The sequence below is a fragment of the Miniopterus schreibersii genome (assembly GCF_964146895.1).
Source record: "Miniopterus schreibersii genome assembly, chromosome: 1".
Lineage (NCBI taxonomy): Eukaryota > Metazoa > Chordata > Mammalia > Chiroptera > Miniopteridae > Miniopterus > Miniopterus schreibersii.
The window spans coordinates 146,397,547-146,419,414 of NC_138101.1; the positions used below are offsets into that span (position 1 = coordinate 146,397,547).

Consider the following 21,868-nt stretch of genomic DNA (forward strand, 5'->3'; position numbering starts at 1 on the left):
TTGTAGCTTAGCCTTTACTCTTGCACTTGGAGTGGTTGGAAATTGGGTGAAGATTCATAGGGGAGGACTATGCATACTCTTCTTCCTTTTAAAAATATTTTGGTTACTTCATTAGGACAAGCTTAAAGAATGAGTCTTTATATGGATGGACTCTTTCAACTTCATTCTGTGCATACGAGAATTGGAGAGAGAGCTGCTAGCTAAGAAACTACTGAATCAATGATTCCCAAGATATGTCTCTGTGTTTAACCTATTGAGTTATTTCACTTACCCTTGGGGTGAACTTCTATTTTTTAGAGATAAGGTTAATTATCTGTTATTCATTTCACTGAGCTGATAACATGGTATGGGCCTCCCCTCCTCAGGGTGTTCGCTGGAGCCGCCTTGGTTGGCCTCATCCTGTGGCTGGCTCTGGACACAGCCCAAAGGCCCGAGCAGCTGATGTCCTTTGCGGGAATCTGCATATTCATCCTCACGCTCTTTGCCTGCTCCAAGCACCACAGCGCGGTGAGTTTGGGGTGCGCAGGATGGGCCAAGGGCCGTGTGTTACTGATTACAAAGTGCATGTGTCAAGTATTGATCACAACAGCGTAGAACTACACTTTTTACAGTCTCTGGAATTTGCTTTTTTGATGATTTTACTCCTAAGAGAAGTATTAAAGTTGTCAGAGGCCCTAGACCACTTATTTTCAAATGGTAGATTCTAATCCATCAGTGAGCCTTGATATCAAATTTGTGGATCTAGGCCAGTATTCAAGAAAGAACAAAAGAAAAAAAGGAAAGAAAGAAAATAGAATACAATAGAGAACCAGCTTGCATTGTATGTAGTAATATTAAAGTATTGGCTTACGATGCTTTTATTTGTATGTATGTATGTATGCATGTGTGTCATCTACCCTGCAGATAGTTTAAAAAACCATATGGGCATATGTGGCTCTTTACATTTTACCACCCTGTTTCCCCCTGTTCTCTACTACACCTTACCCCAGGTTTCCTGTTAACATCCTAGGTTAGTTTCACCCAGAGGACATGTACCCATGTTTAAAACTCCAACCAGGTAATGCACAAGTATAGTTTAGAACTCACATTGGAATAATGTTCTTATTGGTCCCAGGTGTCCTGGAGGACGGTGCTTTGGGGCCTGGGTCTTCAATTTGTCTTTGGGGTCTTGGTCATCAGAACTGATCCTGGATTTAATGCGTTTCAGTGGCTGGGAGACCAGGTTCAGGTATGAGAAATTAAATGTGGGGGCTCTGCTCTTTCAGAACCCTAGAGAAAGAAGTTTTGGGGGAGTGTGCAGAGATTGGACTATGTCTTGTTAATGATGGTGGTGGGAGATCTGGTGGGAAAGGACAGAGTATACTGGGGTACAACTAATCATATGAATAGAGAACTGAACTGCTGAGTCCTCTGTCATTCAGTGGGCAGCTCATGGGGACATAGCCTGTCCTGTGCTGTCAAAGGGAGACCAACTTCAGTAACAGCAGTAGGACCTAATCATGCGTCAGGCTGATCGCATGTTCCACTGTGTCCTACCTGGCTTCACTCTTGTTCACTCTCTCTCTCTCTTTTCTTTCAGATTTTCCTAAATTACACTGTGGCTGGCTCCAGTTTTGTCTTTGGGGATACGCTGGTCAAGGACGTCTTCGCTTTTCAGGTCATATCTGTTCTGTAGGCAGGAATGAGGGTCAGTATGGGCAGAGATGTAAAGCAGAGGATGAAAATGTGTGTCCAAGAGATCAGTTTACAGACCAGTCTGACCCTAAGAAGAGGATCTGACCCCATCAGGAGAAGGCCCAGCAGCAATCTCTCGCCCTTTGATCATTACCATCCTGAAACTGGGCTAAAATAAGAGTGAGCAAGGCTCAGAGAACATCTCCTTGTGGCTTTAGTACTAATGGGATAATAGATATAATACATTTAAAATTTATTCCTAAACTAGCTTGTGTTTAAATATCCTCTGAGTATCTATACTGTGTCAGCTGCTCTTGGAAGGCTCAGAGCTTAATTTAGAGGCTGGAAACACAGTCCATGTGTGGCACACATGAGCACGTTCCTACAGCAGTCCCCCCTCGCCTGCGAGGGATACATTCCAAGACCCCCAGGGGATGCCTGAAACTGCAGATAGTTCTGAACCATATAAATACTGTTTTTTCCCTTTTACCTACATGACTTTGATAAAGTTTAATTTATAAATTAGGCAGTTTTACAGATAGAAGATTCGTTCTTACCGTAGATCTTAGCAAACTTGGTATACGATTTTTTTTCTTTTCTTATTGAGAGCTTTTACTTTCTCTCTTAAAGGAAGCACTTTATGAATTACCAGCATCACTACTCTTATGCTCTAGGGCCATTAAGTAAGATAAGGGTTACTTGAACACAAGCACTGAGATACTGTGAAAGTCCGTCTGATAACCTAGACCGCTACTAATTGACTAATGGGCTAGCCGGTAGTGTTAAACAGTGTATACACTAGACAAAGAGAGGATTCATGTCCCAGTCAGGACAGCGCAGGACAGCACAGATCCCATCATCCTACTCATAATGGCGCACAATTTAAAACCTATGGATTGTTTACTTCTGGAGTTTTCCATTACATATTTTCTGACCATGGTTGACTGTGGGTAACTGAAACCACAGAAAGTGAAACCATGGATGAGGGGGGACTACTGTAATATATGATTAGTTGCCTGTCATTCTCATTACAGGCCTTACCAATCATTATTTACTTTGGATGCGTGATGTCCATTCTCTACTACCTGGGCCTCGTGCAGTGGATAGTTCAGAAGGTGAGTCATTCTCCTACACCACTCAGAAGGTGGGCTTTCATCTTGTGATCTGTCAAGAAGCATGAAATTGACACTTACTTTGGGAGAATGCTCACATGTAGGATCTAGATGTTAGAACCAATGTAAAAGGGCAAACTCTTTCAATCATGCCTGATACGGGATGGTCAGGCCCAGGATCTAGGTGGGCTGAGGGGCAGAGCAGGAAGAGAAAATGGGCTGGACTACCATTTCATACTGAGTTTTAATCTACTAGTTCTGGAAGCCAAGAGTCCTGAGTTCTGGTCTAGGCTCTCTAACTTGCTTTGTGGCCTTGGGCTTCTCACTTCACTTCTCTAGGCCTTAATTTCCTTACCAGTAAATTAGAGAAAGGGGTGGGGGATTTGCTGGATACTCTCTAAGATTCCTGCTAATGTTAATGGTTTAGGTGTTTGTATCTCTTTAGATTGCTTGGTTTTTACAAATCACCATGGGCACCACTGCCACAGAGACCCTGTCTGTGGCAGGAAACATCTTTGTGGGTATGGTAAGTACACTCAGGCCTTCTGATCTTTTTTCCTGGGAACAAATAGTGTGGCAGAAAACAGGTTGAGAAAAGTAGGTTTTCCTTCTGAAAAGTCAAATAAATGAACAGTATGGGCAGCCAATCACTATATGGGCAGCCAGTCACAAAGAAAACTCAGAAGTTCAAAGGAAACTCAGCTCATTGCTTTTACCCTTCATGCGTAATGATACTTACCTGTGCATGCTTAGTTTAGACATCCTTAATCACTGATCCAACTTCTTGCACAGGAATTTAGGGAAACATCCTGATCCAAATCTTACTGCCTTCAGTGTTTATGAAGAATATTTGCTCTATGGTTCTGGTTTCTCCCTGTGATCCTTGTTTTCCAGGGTCTCTAAGGAGGCAATAGTTTGCCTTGCTCAGAGCTAATCCCAAGGTGCTTCCCCATAATACACTATTTGATACGTTTATATGGAATAGGTGCTCAATAAATGCTATTGACTGGATAGCTCAATGTTAGGGACAATGGCTTGTCAAATTGACAAGGAGTTAGTATGGAAGTCTTTCTCTCTCAAGGCCCTAAGCTGATTAACTGTTACTAAAGTGTTCTTAGAGTACTTCTGCATACTCCCACCATAGAACTCCACATTTTACTGAAATTACCCATAATTAGCTTAGTTTTCTCTGCTAGACTTTAAGCTCCTAAGAGTAGGATCTTTGCCTTATTTATATTAATATTCCTAGCATCCAGTAAAGCACTAGGCACACAGTTGTCACTATTGAATGATAAATAACTATCTTAGGTTGGTGCTAAATACAGTTTACAGAGTTGGGTCTTCATAATTTCCTAACATTTTCAAGAACATTTCTTACGATTCTTTCATCAACATTGGGCTTTAATAATCTACTTGCAATTCATTTAATGAGTACTTTTTAAGGTACTAATATGTACTCAGGAAGTGCACTGTATTTCATAAGGTCATTTTTAAGTATAGCAGGTAGTCAAGTAATGCCTGGACAAAAAGTATTTCATTCAACTTTGTTTCATTATAAAGTTGAAAGAGATGCCATAGGAACTTAACTCTTGTTTGTATCAATTAGTCTGTGATAAAATTGGTTTCATTATACACTGTTTTGCTTAAAGTAGCAGAGCCTATCAATGTTGAGGACTTACTGTGTAAGATTTTAGACATGGAGAACATACCCCAAAATATACCATTTCTCTTCCGTAACATTTTAGAATTTAAATAAATAAGACAAACATGTATGAAAACAGATGAGAACAATGACAGCCAGGATATGATTAGGTGCCAGAGAGAGTGATGCAGATGCTGGCAGGGCCTAAAAGCAGAGCTCCGTGCTGGAAGGGCGCTCACACTAGAGGGATGTGTCCCCGGGGCTGGGGTGGGCACCCTAGGGTGGGGAGTCACACCCTCTTGAATCTGACTCGCTTCCCCTTGTTCACAGACAGAAGCACCTCTTCTCATCCGTCCATACCTTGCAGACATGACACTCTCTGAAATCCACGCAGTGATGACCGGAGGGTTTGCCACCATTTCGGGCACTGTGTTGGGAGCCTTCATATCCTTCGGGGTAGGCAGAGTCTGTTTGATCACTCCTGGGTGAGCCCAAACCTGGGCTCTGCAGATGCTCATTCGCACGTCTGGCCTTACAGATTGAAGCTTCGTCCTTGATTTCTGCGTCTGTGATGGCTGCCCCTTGTGCTCTCGCCTTGTCGAAGTTGGTATACCCAGAAGTGGAGGAATCCAAGTTCAAGCATGAGGAGGGGGTAAAATTGCTCCGTGGGTGAGTCCAATGAGGCATATAATTTGGGAGATGGTGAGGTCAGGTGCAGAGTCAAGAGCAGTGCTATGGCGGCAGAGGCTTCAAGTCTCCTGGAGAAGGAATGCTGATTCCATGTCCCCTCTTGGCTACCTCTGCCTTCTAGCTAATCCTGTTGATTTCCTTTGTTTGTTTAACCCTTCACCTGCTTCTCTTTTCTGCATACCAGTATCCTCTGTCCTAGGTGTCAATGCAATTCCATGGCAGTTAAATCTGATACTGCCTCAGTGTAATTTCTACCAAAAGGGTCACCAAGGAACCCCATCACCTCTCAAGCTGGTCTTTCACCTTCCTCCTGCACCACAGGGAAGGTGGGATTTCTCTCCTGTGAGGGGCTGAGACTAATCCAGACACCCTATTCTTCTCCTTTGCCCAATAACCACAGGAAGGAGAAGAATATCCTGGAAGCTGCCAGCAATGGAGCCACAGATGCCATAGGGCTTGCTGCTAACGTAGCGGCCAACCTGATTGCCTTCCTGGCTGTGTTGGCCTTCGTCAATGCTGCCCTCTCCTGGCTAGGGGAACTGGTAGACATACAGGGGCTCACTTTCCAGGTAAAGAATTACATTTGTTGGGCTCTCCCTCCAGGAGAAGACTACTATTTAAGTAGTCTTTGAACTGTGCATGCTCTCCTGACCCACAGTGAGCTAAAGGAGAGCATAGATAGAAGGGAGGAGGAGCCTGAGACAAGACTCCAGAGAAAGTCCTTGGGTCCTGACCTGTGTTATTTGTTCTTTCTTTTCCTGGGATATATCTTTCTTTTCACCTAGGTGATTTGCTCCTACATCCTAAGGCCCATGGTCTTCATGATGGGTGTAGAGTGGGCAGACTGTCCAATGGTGGCTGAGATGGTGGGGATCAAGTTCTTCACAAATGAGTTTGTGGCCTATCAGCGACTGTCTCAATACAAGAACAAACGTCTCTCTGGAGTGGAAGAGTGGATCGGGGGCGAGAAACAGTGGATTTCTGTAGGTGCCAATCGAGGAAAGCATAAACCATCTGTGGGCAGACAGAAAGCATTACACGAGTTTGTTTCACACTCACGGATCACTTTCCAGTGCCTCAGGCCTAACCACAAAACAAGCATAACAGTATGCTTAGCTCCAGCCACCCTGAGGTCTGTGTGCCATTGCTCCCCTGTACTCTGACCCAACTTCTCTCTATAACGCAACTTCTGGGTCTTTCCAGTTGGGGCAGTCCAGGGTGCACACTATTTTTGATGGTCTAAGGTCCACTTCTTAATTTATAAGTTTAAATTGCTATAAATTGGTCTCCTTTTCTCTCTCCCTCTCTCTCTCCCCCCTTAGTCATCCTCATTCCTAGGCCCGCTCCTTATCTGTGGGTGTCAACAAGAAGAGTGTTGGGCAGAGAGGCCCACCGTGGTTGCCATATCATTATTCCTGTAATAACTCAGCAAGTGGTTATTTTCTGAGCATCTTTTCCATGTTCCTTAGGGTAGTGTGGTAAAGACTGGGGGTTCTATGATCTCTGGAACATCTATTGTGGTTATATGACTGCGCATATGGGACTGAGTTTATTTACTTATTTACTTTCGTTTTTCCTAGGTGAGAGCTGAAATCATTACAACATTTTCACTCTGTGGATTTGCCAATTTTAGTTCCATAGGAATCACACTGGGAGGCTTAAGTGAGTTAATTCATTTTCCCAACTACACAATAAGCCAGACAGATCCCAGCTTCCATAGTAGGCAGTCCTGGTGCCTCACAAGTTAAGACCAGATAGAGAAGCTGATGGGATATGGGCCCTCTCAGGTGCAGCTAATTTGGAGTTAAGGCAGCTGTGCTACTTGGCTATGCATGGAGCCTACGATGGGTTTGCAATCTCAATTCCTGTTACTCTTTTTCCATTTCCTTGGAAGCCCAAAAGACCTATTTTATTTTTATTTTCCCTTTGAGGAAGATGATAATGATATTACTTTTATTTTGCCATTAAATGGGCATAGGGCATACATGAGTAAAGATAATTTGTTTTTTATTCAGTAGCAAAAGTACTTTCTAAAATTAGGCTGCTCACCAGCTGTCTTCACAGAAGTAAGAGTTGCACAAGGAATCAAAAGACAAATAAAATCATCAGATGCATAAGGCAGACAGATAGTAAGAGCAAGTGGTGTCAAGTGTGGTATTAAAAGCTACAAATCACCAGGTGTGGTAGGAGTATTTGAAGCAGACACAGATACATTTATATTGTGGGTAATGGTTGGATGAAAAAATATGAGTAAAGTGAAATTGTCCTTGAGAACAGCGGTGGAGAGAATGACTAGCAGACTCCAAGAGTTTGGAAGATCCAAGTTAGAAATAGAGTATAAGAAGAAATAGAGCTCAGTGTGTCCATTTATTATGGTGTCCATATTCTGTGCTAGATTCATTAAGTTGATTTATTTGGTAGCTGATTGAACAATTTAAAGGTGAAACAATTTCCTTTTGTGTTCCCCCCCCCCCTTTGTTAAATACTTGTCTGTACTGTTCCAACTCTGAAGCCTGATTACTGTTTGATTGTGAGATTGCCATCTAGCAGTGGGATGTGTGTTTTGTGACTAAGGCTTAGGTGAATGTGGCCTATCTTATATCCCTCTGGCTCAAAAAAGTCCATCCAATTCTGGTCCTAGTTTGAGATCTCAATTAGTGAACACCAGGCATTTGTGCCTGTCTGGAGCAAACCGGAGCTTTCCTTGATTCAGATACATCATGGGAATGTTCATGGAACCACCGAAGTTAGGGTCAGACACACATTCCTTGACCTGGAAAATGTTTGAGTTAGTGAACCCTCAGGACTAACGTATACACACACTTCTTAAGTGTGTATACCGCTGGCCTGCCTCTGGTGGTTAGTGGTAAGAAAGCTACTCATCTGCTGTGTTTTGTTCTTCTGCATTCTTTAATTGGGGCTCATGGGAAATACCAATTGGCGAAGAAGAGATGAAATTATTTTGTTTTGTTGTGTGCAGCATCCATGGTACCTCACCGGAAGAGTGACTTGTCTAAGGTTGTGATCAGTGCCCTCTTCACAGGGGCCTGTGTATCCCTTATCAGTGCCTGCATGGCAGGTAGGTACCTCAGTTTAGTCTCTTGGCAGAAATCATACACCTAAGTCCTGACAAAATTGCTCTCAGAATGTTGATTTAACCATCCACCTCACAGATGCATAGAAAAGGCACCTAATCTACAATGTTCTCCAATTTACACACAAATTATTGAGAGCCTTCGGGAACATGTGTAAAATCTTCCCCTTAGTATCTCTGTCTCCTTTATCTAGGAATCCTCTATGTTCCCAGGGGAGCTGAAACTGACTGTGTCTCCTTCCTAAACACAAGTTTCACCAATAGAACCTATGAGGCCTATGTGTGCTGCAGAGAGCTCTTTCAGAGGTGAGTGAGCACCAGCGTCCCAGCTTCCTCTTCTTACATGCTATCCTCAACTGAGGAATCTTCTGGGAGTGGGGAGAAATAGGTTCTTGAGAGTAATCATGTGGATGCTGAATAGAGAGTTTAAGAAGGAAGATGGGTATTTGTGGTGGTCTAGATCTCTGTTCTTTTCTCTTATTATTTCTAGTTTGTATTATCTCTAGTATAGACAAGTGACAGATTTTACCTGTATTGGTGGGATACTGAGAAGTGGAAGGGCAGAGGGAGAAGAAAGGAAGTGTGGTTTCCCTGACAAGAAGTTACTGTATTTATTGTGACTGGAATATTGTGGCTGAAGACTTGGCAATGGTCCTAAGTGACTAAAAAAATGATGGGCTTCTTCAGACAGAAATGATGACTGAAAGAGCATAAAGTTGAATTGATAAAATCATGATGCATTCAGATAGTGTAAAAATGAATCTGTTTTAATAGTTTTCTGATTCTTCATGTAAGGAGCTTGGAAGTCACCACTCCATTCTAACAAGTATAAAACTGAACAATCTGAAAAATCAATAATTCTTCTTAGACTCATAAGAGAGCTGAGGACACAGGGCAAACCACTGTCCCCAAGATTGGAGAGACAGGTGAATACAGGGAGTCATGGTTATTGGAGCAGAGACTCACGAGTGGAAACTGCTGCAGAAACCTATGCAGGGGTAGGAACTGAAACCGTAATTGCTGGAGGCATAGTGAGGACAAGTCTGAATGTTAAAGGCTCGGGAGGGGAGGCAGTCACAGGGGGTGCTTCCACACTTTTGTGAGTTTTACCTCCAAGAGATAGATCAGGTTCTCACAGTAAATAACAAACAAAAAAACAGAGTGCTCTGGTGTACTTCAAAATGGTTTCTTTTCCCCCTTCCTTTTGTTTCCAGCTGGGTGAAGGGGAAAAGAGACCATTTAAACATACCAGAGCACTCTGGTTTTGTTTGCTTATTTGTTTGTTGGTTGTTTTGTTGTTGTTTTGACACATTTTTGTTTATTTTGAGTGAATACCAGGAAAATTGCTGGATCCTGGAGTAGATAAATGTATGATGAAAAATATGCCATTGGGAAGCTGGTCTGTAGAGCACTAGAACTGTGTGGTCAAATGCAATCACTTTATCAGGTGCTCCATTGAATCTTAGTTGTCTATTAGTTCTTTTCTTTTTTTTTTGACTTTAAGTAACTTTTTATCTTTCATTTATAGTTGACATGCAAAATTATATTAATTTCAGGTGTACAACCCACTGATTAAACATTATATAACTTACTAAGTGATTATCCTGATAAATCTCATACCTACCGAACAACCTACATAGTTATTATAATATTATTGTCCGTATTTCCTATGCTGCCCTTTACACCCCCATGACTATTCTGTAACTACCAATTTGTACTTTTTAATCCCTTCACCTTTTTCACCCATTCCCCCAACACCCTTCCCATCTGTCAAAATGTCCTCTGTATCTATAAGTCTGTTGTGTTTTTTTAATCCTCACACAAGGATATGTTTTTATTTTATTTTATTGATTTTAGAGATAGGCAGCGACAGAAAGAGAGAGAAACATCGATGTGAGAGAGAAACATTGATTGGTTGCCTCCCACATGTGCCCCAACCAAGGATCTAACCTGCAACCTGGGTGTGTGCCCTGACTGGGAGTCAAACCCACCATCTTTTGGTGTATGGGACAATGCTCCAACCAACTGAGCCACACCAGTCAGGACTATAAGTCTGTTTCTGTTCTGCTAGGGTTTTTTTTTTTTTGGATTCAATTGCTCATAGATATGTATTTATTACCATTTTATTATTCATATTTTTTATCTTTTTTTCTTCTTCTTGAAGAAGACCCTTTAACATTTCGTGTAACACTAGTTTGGTGGTGATTAACTCCTTTAGTTTTTTTCTTGCCTGGGAAACTCTTTATGTGTCCTTCAATTCTAAATGATAGCTTTGTTGGGTAAAGTAATCTTGGTTGTAGGTCTTTGTTTTTCATCACTTAGAATATTTCTTGCCTATCCCTTTGGGCCTGCAAAGTTTCTGTTGTGAAATCATCTGACAGTCTTATGGGAGCTCCCTTATAAGTATCTAATTGCTTTTCTCTTGTTGCTTTTAAGATTCTCTCTTTGTCTTTAACCTTTGGCATTTTAATTATGATGTGTCTTGGTGTGGGCCTCTTTGGATTCATCTTGTTTGGGACTCTCTGTACTTCCTGGACTTGTCTATTTCCTTTACCGGGTTAGGGAACTTTTCCATCAATATTTTTTCACATAGCTTTTCAATTCCTTGCTCTCTCTCTTCTTGATGCAAATGTTGGTATACTTGACGCTGTCCCAGAAGCTCCATATACTATCCTCATTTTTTTGGATTATTTTTTCTTTTTGCTGTTCTGATTGGGTGTTTTCTGCTTCCTTATCTTCCAAATATCTGATTTGATCCTCTGCTTCATCTACTCCACTGTTTATTCCCTATAATGTATTTTCCATGTCAGTTAATGTATTCTTCATTTCTGACTGGTTCTTGTTTATGTTTTCTAGTTCAATTTTTATGTTTTCTATGGCTTTGTTGAAGTTCTCACTAAGTTCATCTACTCTTTCTCTAAGTTCATTGAGCATCCTTATAACCAGCTTGTGTGGGCCCAAAAGTTGGATGAGGCTGGGTCTCAGGAATCACCAGGGTGGGGCTAAAAGTGTGAGCCAGGTTGATGGAGACTCGGATATGGTGCCTGCCTGCTGGCTCTGTGGTGGGAGGCCTCAGAAAAGGAACAGTGACCTCTGCCAACACTTTTGTCTGGGAGAAAGCTGCCCCTCCAGCCCTCAACTTGATACCAGACAAGTCAGTTCCTCCCTGTATGTCCCCAGTACCCTTTTAAAAATGAAAGTGGTACCTTGGTTTTTGAATGTAATCTGTTCTGGAAGACCATTCGAGTTCTGAAACATTCGAAAACCAAGGGATCAACAGCCAACAGCTAGGCCTCAGGATCTTGCACTCAGCAGAAGTTGTGTGGCATGTTCGACTTCTGAGGTGTGTTTGAAACGGAAGCATTTACTTCTGGGTTTACAGCATTCGTAAACCAAAATGTTCCTCAACAGAGACTTTCAAAAACTGAGGTACCACTCTATATGTTTTTATTGATTTTAGAGAGAGAAAGAGAGAGGGATAGAAACACTGATGCATCAATATCAATCAGCTGTCCCCCTCATGCTCCTTGCTGGAGATTGAGTCCATAACCCGGGCATGTGCCCTGACCGGTAATCTAACTGGAGACCTCTTGGTACATGGGTCCACACTCAACCACTGAGCCACACTGGAAGGCTCCCTGGTGCCTCTTGAGCTACTACTGCCCTAGTGCTGGAGCTCAGAGCGAGTGAGGTCAAGTAAGTCTGTGCACTGGCCCTTTAAGAACACCTGGGACTCAAGCAGCTTTTTGTCTCACTCAGCCAGAATTCCCATTGGTTTTTACAGCCAGAAGTTATAGGTACTTCTCCTTCTGGCCCTGAAACCCTAGGCTGGGAGGCCTGGTATGGGGCTGGGACCTCTTGCTCCTCAGGAGGTACCTCTGCAGCTGAGATATCCCTCCTACCCCTATGGGGTAGGACTAGCCCATTCCATATCTCTGCCCCATTCTTAGCTGTAGGACTTCTGTTCAGCTAGATTTCAGGTGGTTCTGAATGATGATTGTTCTGTAGTTTAGTTGTAATTTTGATGTGATTGTGGGAGGATGCAAGGACTATGTTTACCTATGTTGCCATCTTGACCAGAAGCCTGTTTTTTTGTTTTCATTGTTGTTTTTTTAACAAGGACTGCCCTCAGGGGGAACTAGTTAAACATAGCCTAACCTATAGGGTACTATCAGAGCTTAACTGGCCTGGGAGAAGGGAAATACCCAACTTCAGCCCACTCTAGCCATCCTGTCCCACCTAAGGGGGATGAAAAACCTGAGAAGTACTTGTGAAGTTCACAGTCCAGAGGCACCAGCTCATAAAAGATTCAGACCTAGTCAGAGCACTGTAGCATACTTCCCCTCCCCCCACATCTTATTACCACATCACATTACTAAAAACCTATTTACAACAGTTTCTTGTATGGATACATCATGCCTGGCTATCAAAAGTAAATTCCAACGCACACTAAAAGGCAAAAAACACAACCTGAAGAGACAGAGCAAGTATCAGAACCACACATGGCAGGGACACTGGAACTAATCAGATTGGGAATTTTAAACAACTATGATTAATATGCTAAGGACTCTACTGGATAAAGCAGACAGCATGCAAGAATAGATTTATGATATAAGCAGAGATATAGGAATCCTAAGAAAGAACCAAAAAGAAGCTCTACAGATAAAAAAGAACTGTAACAGAAATGAAGAATGTGTTTGATTGGCTTATTAGTAAAATAGAGTCAGAGGAGGAAAGAATCTCTGAACTTGAAGATATATCAATAGAAACCATCAAAACTGAAAAGCAAAGAGAATAAATACTGGATCCAAAAAATAAAATAGACGATCCAAGGACTGTGGCATAACTACATAAGGTGGAACACGCATAATAGAAATACCAGAGAGAGAAGAAAGGAATAGAAAAAATATTTGGCCAGGCCAGGCATGGCTCAGCAGTTGAGCATAGACCTCGGATCCAGGCGAGCAGGGTTCGATTCCCGGTCAGGGCACATACGCTGGTTGCAGGCTCGATCCCCAGTCAGGGGAGTAAAGGAGGCAGCTGATCAATGACTCTCTCATCATTGATGTTTCTATCTCTCTCTCTCCCTCTCCTTTCCTCTCTCTGAAATCAATAAAGATATATTAAAAGAAAAAAAAATATTTGAAGCCATAATGACTGAGAATTCCCCCAAATTAATGTCAGATACCAAGCCAAAGATCAAGGAACCTCAGAGAACACCATGCAGGATAAATGCCAAAAAACTACACCTACGCATATTTTCAAACTACAGAAAATCAGAGATAAAGAAAAATACTGAAAGAAGCCAGTAAAAAAAGAGCATATATCATGAAAGATATATATCATGAAAGAACTAGTTATAGGATACACAAACAGAAAGATTTGAGGGACTAGGATGTTTGGTTCTGCCAAAGCAAAAGATGTATGTAGTAGTGATACATGGGTGAATGAAGAGAGTTCTGAAGACAATGAAGAGAGTTCTGGGAGATGAAGCTAAAAATGTCTTAAAAGGCCTTGTACAAAATGCTAAGGAACTTATATTGTGACTTACAGAATTCTGAACATTGGCATGATAAGATTTTTTTTTAAGAAAAAAGATAATTTTTATAGCCATTTAGATGTCTGGGAGACCAATAAACACATTGCTATCATAGTCTAAGTGATAAATGGTGACAGTTGATACTAAGTGGTTATAAGGATGGAGATGCACTAGACCAAGGAGAATTAACAGGATTGGTCATTGGTAGATGGGAGGGAAGGATGGGGTAAGGAAGGGAAAGGAGCTTCAAATGGCTGTCTCCTTTCTGGCTTGGGAAAGTGGGCCTAAGGGGTGCCATTAGTTCACTGAGGAGAGGACTAGTTCCAGGAATGGGAATAAAGAGGAAAGATATTGGCTTAGATTAATTCAGTTGGATATGTTGACTTGGAGGTACCTGTGGGACCACTATGTAAAGCTACTCACAAGTCACCTGGGGTCTGGGGTTCAGGAAAGAAATCAGACCTGGAGATATATTTGAAAGTTACCGCTATAGGCCCAGCCGGGCGTGGCTCAGCGGTTGAGCGTCCACCTAGCATCCAGGCGATAGGAGTACGATTCCTGGTCAGGGAACATGCCCGGGTTGCAGGCTCCATCAGTGACTCTCTCATCATTGATGTTTCTCTCTCCCTCCTCTTTCCTCTCTCTGAAATCAATAAAGATATATTTAAAAAAAAATGTTACCGCTATATAGATAGATGTTCACTATATATGTAGATGTTTGGGTGCTAACTGCTCAACAGGTTACTATGTCAAGTTAACAGATGTTAACACAAGATGTACCTCTTGTGTTTGGGGGTTATTATTAGAGTAGGCAACCAACAATCTTTGAAAAAATAATCCTTTTATTGTACTATTAAAGATGATATATAAACTGGATAGGTTGGCATAGTTGTGATTCCTATGTTCTTGTGGCAGTTCAGTGAATTTCACTGTAAGCATAATCTAAAGTAAATGAATAAAGTGAAAACTGCTACTTTTTGTTTAACAATGAGTTGTCTTTCCATCACTGAACTTCACTGAAAAATTAGTAGAATATTCTTTCCTGCTCATTTCTGCCTTCAAAACTGCAACTGACTTTTTGTCTATAGTTAGTGTCATTAGCATCTAGACTCTGAAAGAGATCATGTTTTTGTCCAATTTATTTATACTAAATAAGGTTTGAGTGACGCCAGATGAAGATGGCAATATAGGAGGCTCCTGAATTTCCCTCCTCCAGGCTGCACAGAATGAACAGTTATGTAGTAATTCCCTCTGAGAGAACCAGAAACTGAGTGACTCCTACACATTGGGCAGCTGAGAAAATACCCACATTGAATTGGGAAGGAAAGGCTAAGACACAGTCTCACCATAAACCCCACCCCTGGCACAGCACCATATAATCAAGGGAACTCCCAATTCACCTTCTCCCAGAGGGGGGAAGGGTTTGGACTGCACATCTAGGGCACCAACTTTTAAGGCTCCCACCTGAGGGGCAGGCTCCCCAAACACTTAGCTCTGAAAATATATGGGGCTTGGGTTCCTGAGTCTCCCAGAATTATAGCAAACAAAGAGCAGTTCTTAACAGGCACTGAGCACTCACTGCAGCTATCCTCCAGGGCTCAGTGCAGAGGGAACAGGCAAAATTGCTCACCTCCCAGTGTTTCCCAGGAAAGGATTTGACAGCATACTTTCCAAATTGCTGCCTGGACTGCCACTTCTAATTAACAGGCATGTAAGTGCTGACTGAAATCCTCCCCAGAGCCCAAACAAGCCTATGGGCACTTCCTCCCGACCTTCTCCCTCAGGCTTGCTTCAATGATAAAACCAGGTCATTAGTATTTCTCTTGAAAGAACTTGTACATATGTCTGGTGCCACAGTTTTTGTGGTGCTGCCCAAGGGACAAGCCCCCACATCACCTGGCTCTGATAGCCAACGTGGCTTGTATTCATGAGTCCCACAGGGCTGTGGCAGATTTTTTAAGAAGCTGTTGTTAATAGATGTGTGTGTGAGAGCACTCTCCATAGCCATCCCCAGTGCAGAGGGAGCAGGTAAAAAGACCCATTTCCCAGTTTTTCCTTGGAAGGAAACTGACTGCACAGTTTACAAACCAGTGCCTGAGGGTACAACTTCTAATTAGGATGCAACTTCTAGGGGATGACTATGATCCTCCTTGGAGCACACTTTCTCCCTCTAGCTCACTCCAGCAATAAACCAAATTTGCCAGGATCTCCCTGGAGAAGCATGTGCATACGTCTAATGCCCCAATTTTTATGGCTGCCACCAAAGGGATGGACCCCCAAATCACCTGATAGTAAACTGGGCTTGCATTTCTAAGTCCAACAGGAAATATAGCAAACAAAGGTGCAGTTTTTAAATGGGCACAGAAGCACAGAGGGAGCAGGCAAAAATGCCCATCTCCCAGTAGCTCCCTGAAAGGGTTTTGACTGCATACGTTCCCAGCTGGTACCTGAGGCTCGGCTTCTAATTAGCTTGCATTCAGGTACTGACTGCAAACCTCCCCTTTGGGACACTAACGAGACCTACACAGAGACACATAATTAAATTGTTAAAAGTTAAAAACAAAGAGAGGATTTTAAAAGCAAGGGAAAAGTAACTTGTTATGTACAAGGGAACCCCCATGAGAATATTAGCAGATTTTTCAGCAGAAACCTTGTAGTTCAGAAGGGAGTGGGATGATAGATTCAAAAGAAAAAATTGCCAACCAAGAATACTTCATCAAGCAGAGTTGTCTTTCAGAAGTGGAGAAATAGTGTTTTACAGACAAGTGAAAGCTGAAGGAGTTCATCACCACCAGACCAGCCTTACAAAAAACAGGTAGCAATACAATAATAGTAAGGGACTTCAGTACTCCCTTTTAATAATGGGTAGATCATATGGACAGAAAATCAACAAGAAAACACTAGGCTTAAACTACAAGTTATACCAGATAGACTACCATACATTTACAGAATAGTCCATCCCGCACCAGAATACACATTCTTCACAAGTACACATGAAAATTATCTGATAGGTCACATGTTAGGCAAAAAAACAAGTCTTAAAAAATTTAGGAAGATTGAAATCATATCAAGCATCTTTTCTGACCACAGTGGTATGAAGTTGAAATCAGTTACAAGAAAAAACTGGCAAATTCACAAATATGTGGAGATTAAACATGCTCCTAAACAATGGATCAAAAAAATAGATCAAAGAGAAATTTAAAAATATCTTTACAAGGAAAAAATTGTAACTATGTGAGGTGATTGATGTTAACTAAACTTATTTTGGTAATCACTTCCTAATAGGTACATATATCAAATCATTACATTGCACACTTTATACAATGTTGTATGTCAATTATATCTCAATAAAACTAGGAAAAAACTTGAAAAAAATCTTGAGGTAAATGAAAAATTGAAACACAACATACCAAAAGTTATGAGATTCAGCAAAAGCAGTTCTAATAGGGAAGTTTATAGAGTGATCAGCACCTACATTAAGAAAAAAATAAAGATCTCAAGTAAACAACCTAATTTAACATCTCAATGAACTAGATAAAGCTAAACCTAAAGTTAGTAGAAGGAAGGAAATAACAAAGGTCAGAGCAGAAATAAATGAAATAGAGACAAAAAAGGCAACAGCAAAGACCTATGAAATGAAGAGCTGTTTTTTGAGAAGATAAACAAACCTCTAGCTAAAATAAGAAAAAGAGAGAAGACTCAAATATATAAATTCAGAAATAAAAGAGAAGGTACTACAACTGAACACAGAAATACTAAGGGTCATAAGAAACTACAGATGACTCTTGAACAACACATATTTGAACTGTGTGGGTCAGCTTATACATAAATTGTTTTTCAATTGACTGAAGTTCAATTGACCCATGCAGTTCAAACTCAAGTTGTTCAAGGGTCATTCTGTGAATTTACATATACAGAGTACTGACTATAGTTATATGTGGATTTTCAACTGTGCGGGAAGTTTCCACTCCTAACCCCTATGTTGTTCAAGAGTCAATTGTACTATGAACAATTATACCCCAACAAAATAGATAATATAGAAGAAATGGACAAATTCCTAGAAACATACAACCTATCAAGACTGAATCATGAAGTAGAAAATCTGAACACAGTGATTACTTGCGAGGAGATGGGATCAGTAATCAAAACCTTGCAAAAAAAGAAAAGCCTAGGACAAGATTGTTTTACTGATGAATTCTACCAAACATTCAAAGAAGAATTAATACCAATCTTCCAAAATCTTCCAAAAGACATGAGGAGCGAACACTTCCAAACTCATTTTATGAGGCCAGAATTACCTTGATATCAAAGTCAGACAGTGACATTACAAGAAAAGAAAATTACAGGCAAATATTTCTGATGAATATAGATGCAAAATTCCTCCACAAAATGTTAGCAAACCAAATTTAATAATACATTAAAAGGAGCATATATCATGATCAAGTGGGGTTTATTCTTGGAAATGCAAGGATGTTTCAACATACACACACCAATAAATATGATATATCATTTTAACAAAATAAAGGATAAAAATCATACAATCATCTCAATAGATGCAGAAAAAAGCATTTGACAAAATTCAACATTGTTTCATGATAAAAAAACACACAATCTCTCAACAAATTAGGTATAGAAGGAATATACTTCAACATAATAAAGGACATATACAGGGTGGGGCAAAAGTAGATTTACAGTTGTGAATACACAAAACACAAAGTTTATTATTATATTATTTATTAATTATTGTATTATTTTCCATATGAACAACTGTAAGCCTACTTTTGCCCCAACCTGTATGACAAGCCCACAGCTAACATCATACTCAATGGTAGAAAGCTGAATGCTTTTCTTCTAAGACCAGGAATAAGACAAGGATGCCCATTCTCACTACTTTTATTCAACATAGCCAGAACAATTATGCAAGAAAAAGAAATAAAAGGCATGCAACTCGGAAAAAAAAAAAAGTAAAATTATCTCTGTTTGAAGATGACATGATCTTATATATAAAAACCCTGAAGACTCAACCAAAAAACTGTTAGAACTAATAAACAAATTTAGTAAGTTGCAGGATACAAAATCAATATACAAAAATCAGTTGTATTTCTATATATTAACAATGAACTATTGCAGAGAGAAATGAAGTAAACAATCCCATTTACAATATTATCAAAAAAATAAAATACTTGGTAAAAAATTTAACCAAGGAGATGAAAGATCTATATACTGAAAAGCATAAAACATTGATGAAAGAAATTGAAGACACAAATAAATTGAAAGATGCTCCATGTTCATGGATTAGAAGAATTAATATTATTAAAAGGCCTATACTATCCAAAGCAATCTACAGATTCAGTACAATCTCTCTGAATGGCATTTTTCATAGAAACAGAAAAAAAAATCCTAAAATTCATATGGAATCACAAAAGACCCAAAATAGCCAAAGAAATCTTGAGAAAGAAGAAACAAAGCTGAGGCATCACACTTCTTGATATTAAGCTATATTACAAACCTGTAGTGATCAAAACAGTATGGTATTTGCATAAAAACAAACACATAGATCAAGGGAACAGAAGATAGTCCAGCCCTGGCTGGTGTTGCTCAGCGGTTAGAGCACTGTCCTGAGCACCAAAGGGTTTCAGTTCAATTCCCGGTCAGGGCACAAACCCAGGTTGCGGGTTCCATCCTTGGACGGTGCGTACAAGAGGCAAACAATTGATGTTGATGTTTCTCTCTCTCCCCCTTTTCTTTCCTCTGTTTCTAGAATCAATGAAAAAAATTGGGTGAGGGTTAAAAAAAAAAAGAACAGCCCATAAATAAGCCCATGGCTAAATGGTGAATTAGTTTTCAATAAAGGAACCAAGAATATACAATGGGGAAAAGATTGTGTCTTCAATAAATGGCTTTGGGAAAACTGTATATCCACATACAAAAGAATGAAACTGGATGGGCCCCTATCTTATATCAGACACAAAAATCAACTCAAAATAGATTAAAGACTTAAATGTAAGACTCGAAACCTTAAAACTCTTAGAAGAAAACATAGGCAGTAAGCTCCTTGACACCGGTCTTGGCAATAATTTTTTTTGGATTTGACACCAAAAGCAAAGGCAACAAAAGCAAAATAAACAAACCAGTGGGATTTCGTTAAACTAAGAAGCTTCGGCACAGCAAATGAAACCATTAACAAAATGATATATTACCTTACACTTGTTAGGATGGCTGTTATCAAAAGACAAGAGATAAATGCTGATGTGGAGAAAAGGAAACCCTGATACACAGTTGGTGGGAATATAAAATGGTACAAGCACTATGGAAAAGAGTATGGAGGTTCCTGAAGAAATAAAACATAGAACTACCACATGACCAACAATCCCACTTTTAGGTATATACCCAAATGAAATGAAAGCACTCTCTGCACCCCCATGTTCATTGCAGCATTATTCACAGCAGCCGTGGTATGAAAATAACCTATGTGTCCACTCAAAGATGGCTGGGTAAAGAAAATGTGATCTACATATGCATATATATACATATATATGTATATACATAATGAAATATTATTTGTCCTTATAAAAGAAGGAAATCCTGGTATTTGCAACAACATTAAGCAAAATGAAATGACTGACAAAGACAAATACTGCATGGTATCACTTGTATGTAGAATAAAAAAAACACGTTTTAAAAGTCAAACTCATAGAAACAGAGTAGACTGGTGGTTGCCTGGGACTGGCGGTGGGGAGGTTGGATAGACAGAAGCTAGCATAAAGGTATTATCTTGGGCATGAATGAGAAAATACACTTAATTCTGTCCTATTTAATTGGTCATTGTGATCAGATCCATTTATAGGTCTTTTTTTTTAGAAGTTGCTGGGCAGAACTTAATGATATGTCTTGATGTATTTTTATTTAAATTTACCTGACCCACTCTGTATCTCTCTGGCCTTTCATTTCAGTACGCTGAATGGCACCAACGCTCCTTCTTTTTCTGGTCCATGGGAGAACAACGAATTCAGTGCTGTAGCCCTTGCTAACTGCTGTGAATTCTACCCCAATGCTGTGTGTCCCTAAAGCTGGTCCATTTTCAGAACAGTATTGATCTCGACAGATTTTTTATTGTAAAGGTATTTATGTACTCAAGAGTTCCCACTCTTCAACTAACTCACCATGATTTTCAACAGTAAATGAAAAAAATTTATTTGGTTCACTATATGCCAATAATGAAAATTAGCATTTGTCTTTCCATTATTTGGCTGAACCAAATAGGAATTTCCTTATGGGCTCTGTCTGAGTTTATATCTGAAATAATAAATATTACCATATCAAAAATATCTTGCAAATCTTGCTTCTAGTTGTCATCTTAAAAATTATGTGATGCAGTCTGCTATAAATGTGATTTGGTATGTAATGTGTACTACGTTGAAAAGCTGTATTTCTTGGAGTTCTGTGAATGAGCTAGATTTATGGTGCTAAAGGTACATATGAAAATTACATGAATATATAACAATAAAATTTTTTCTGGTTGTCACACATACAAACTCCTTAACATTACATAGTAAACAAAAAGTATTTCCTGTATGCAAACATGAAAGGAATGTTCATTTCTTAAAGGCCCTTACTTTGTTTTAATATTCTGCTTTAAAGCCACATTTGTTTCAAGTTTACAAGGAATCCTTTAAAACAGTGGTTTTCAGTGGGAATGAGGTCAATTTTGCCCCCCAGGGGACATTTGGCAGTGTCTTGAGACACTATTAGTCATCACAAATGGGGGCGATGCTACTGACATCTACTGGGTAGAGGCCAGGATTGCTACTAAGCATAGTACAATGCATAGGTTTCTCAGGCCACAAATATCAACAGTGTTAAGACTGAGACACTCTGATTTAAAATGTTTAAAATATGCCTTATATCTAATATTATTTATAATATTAATAATATTATAGCCTTAAGTAAGAGTTTCAAAGGGATGTAGAGTTCCTCAAAAGTTAAACATGGAATTACCCTATGGCCCCACAATACCACTCCTAGGCATAGACACAAAAGAACTGAAAACAGGTATTTAAACAACTATACACATATACTTGTTCATAGTAGCACTAGTCACAGTAGTCAAAAGATGG

The 21,868-nt window shown here is 40.1% G+C and overlaps 1 protein-coding gene across 1 annotated transcript in view; it reads left to right on the plus strand.

The window, feature by feature from the left end:
- The window catches only part of SLC28A2 (solute carrier family 28 member 2), a 35,806-nt gene extending 14,527 nt beyond the window's left edge, over positions 1-21,279 (plus strand). Inside the window, exons 6-18 of the mRNA XM_081145109.1 lie at positions 366-507; positions 1,115-1,228; positions 1,580-1,657; positions 2,709-2,789; positions 3,232-3,312; positions 4,759-4,884; positions 4,967-5,097; positions 5,519-5,687; positions 5,904-6,101; positions 6,699-6,780; positions 8,099-8,197; positions 8,407-8,518; positions 20,705-21,279. Coding sequence (XP_081001235.1) covers positions 366-507; positions 1,115-1,228; positions 1,580-1,657; positions 2,709-2,789; positions 3,232-3,312; positions 4,759-4,884; positions 4,967-5,097; positions 5,519-5,687; positions 5,904-6,101; positions 6,699-6,780; positions 8,099-8,197; positions 8,407-8,518; positions 20,705-20,819 — 1,528 coding nt within the window. The 3' untranslated portion in view covers positions 20,820-21,279. The remainder of the gene's footprint in view (positions 1-365; positions 508-1,114; positions 1,229-1,579; positions 1,658-2,708; positions 2,790-3,231; positions 3,313-4,758; positions 4,885-4,966; positions 5,098-5,518; positions 5,688-5,903; positions 6,102-6,698; positions 6,781-8,098; positions 8,198-8,406; positions 8,519-20,704) is intronic.
- Positions 21,280-21,868: the final 589 nt, after the last annotated feature.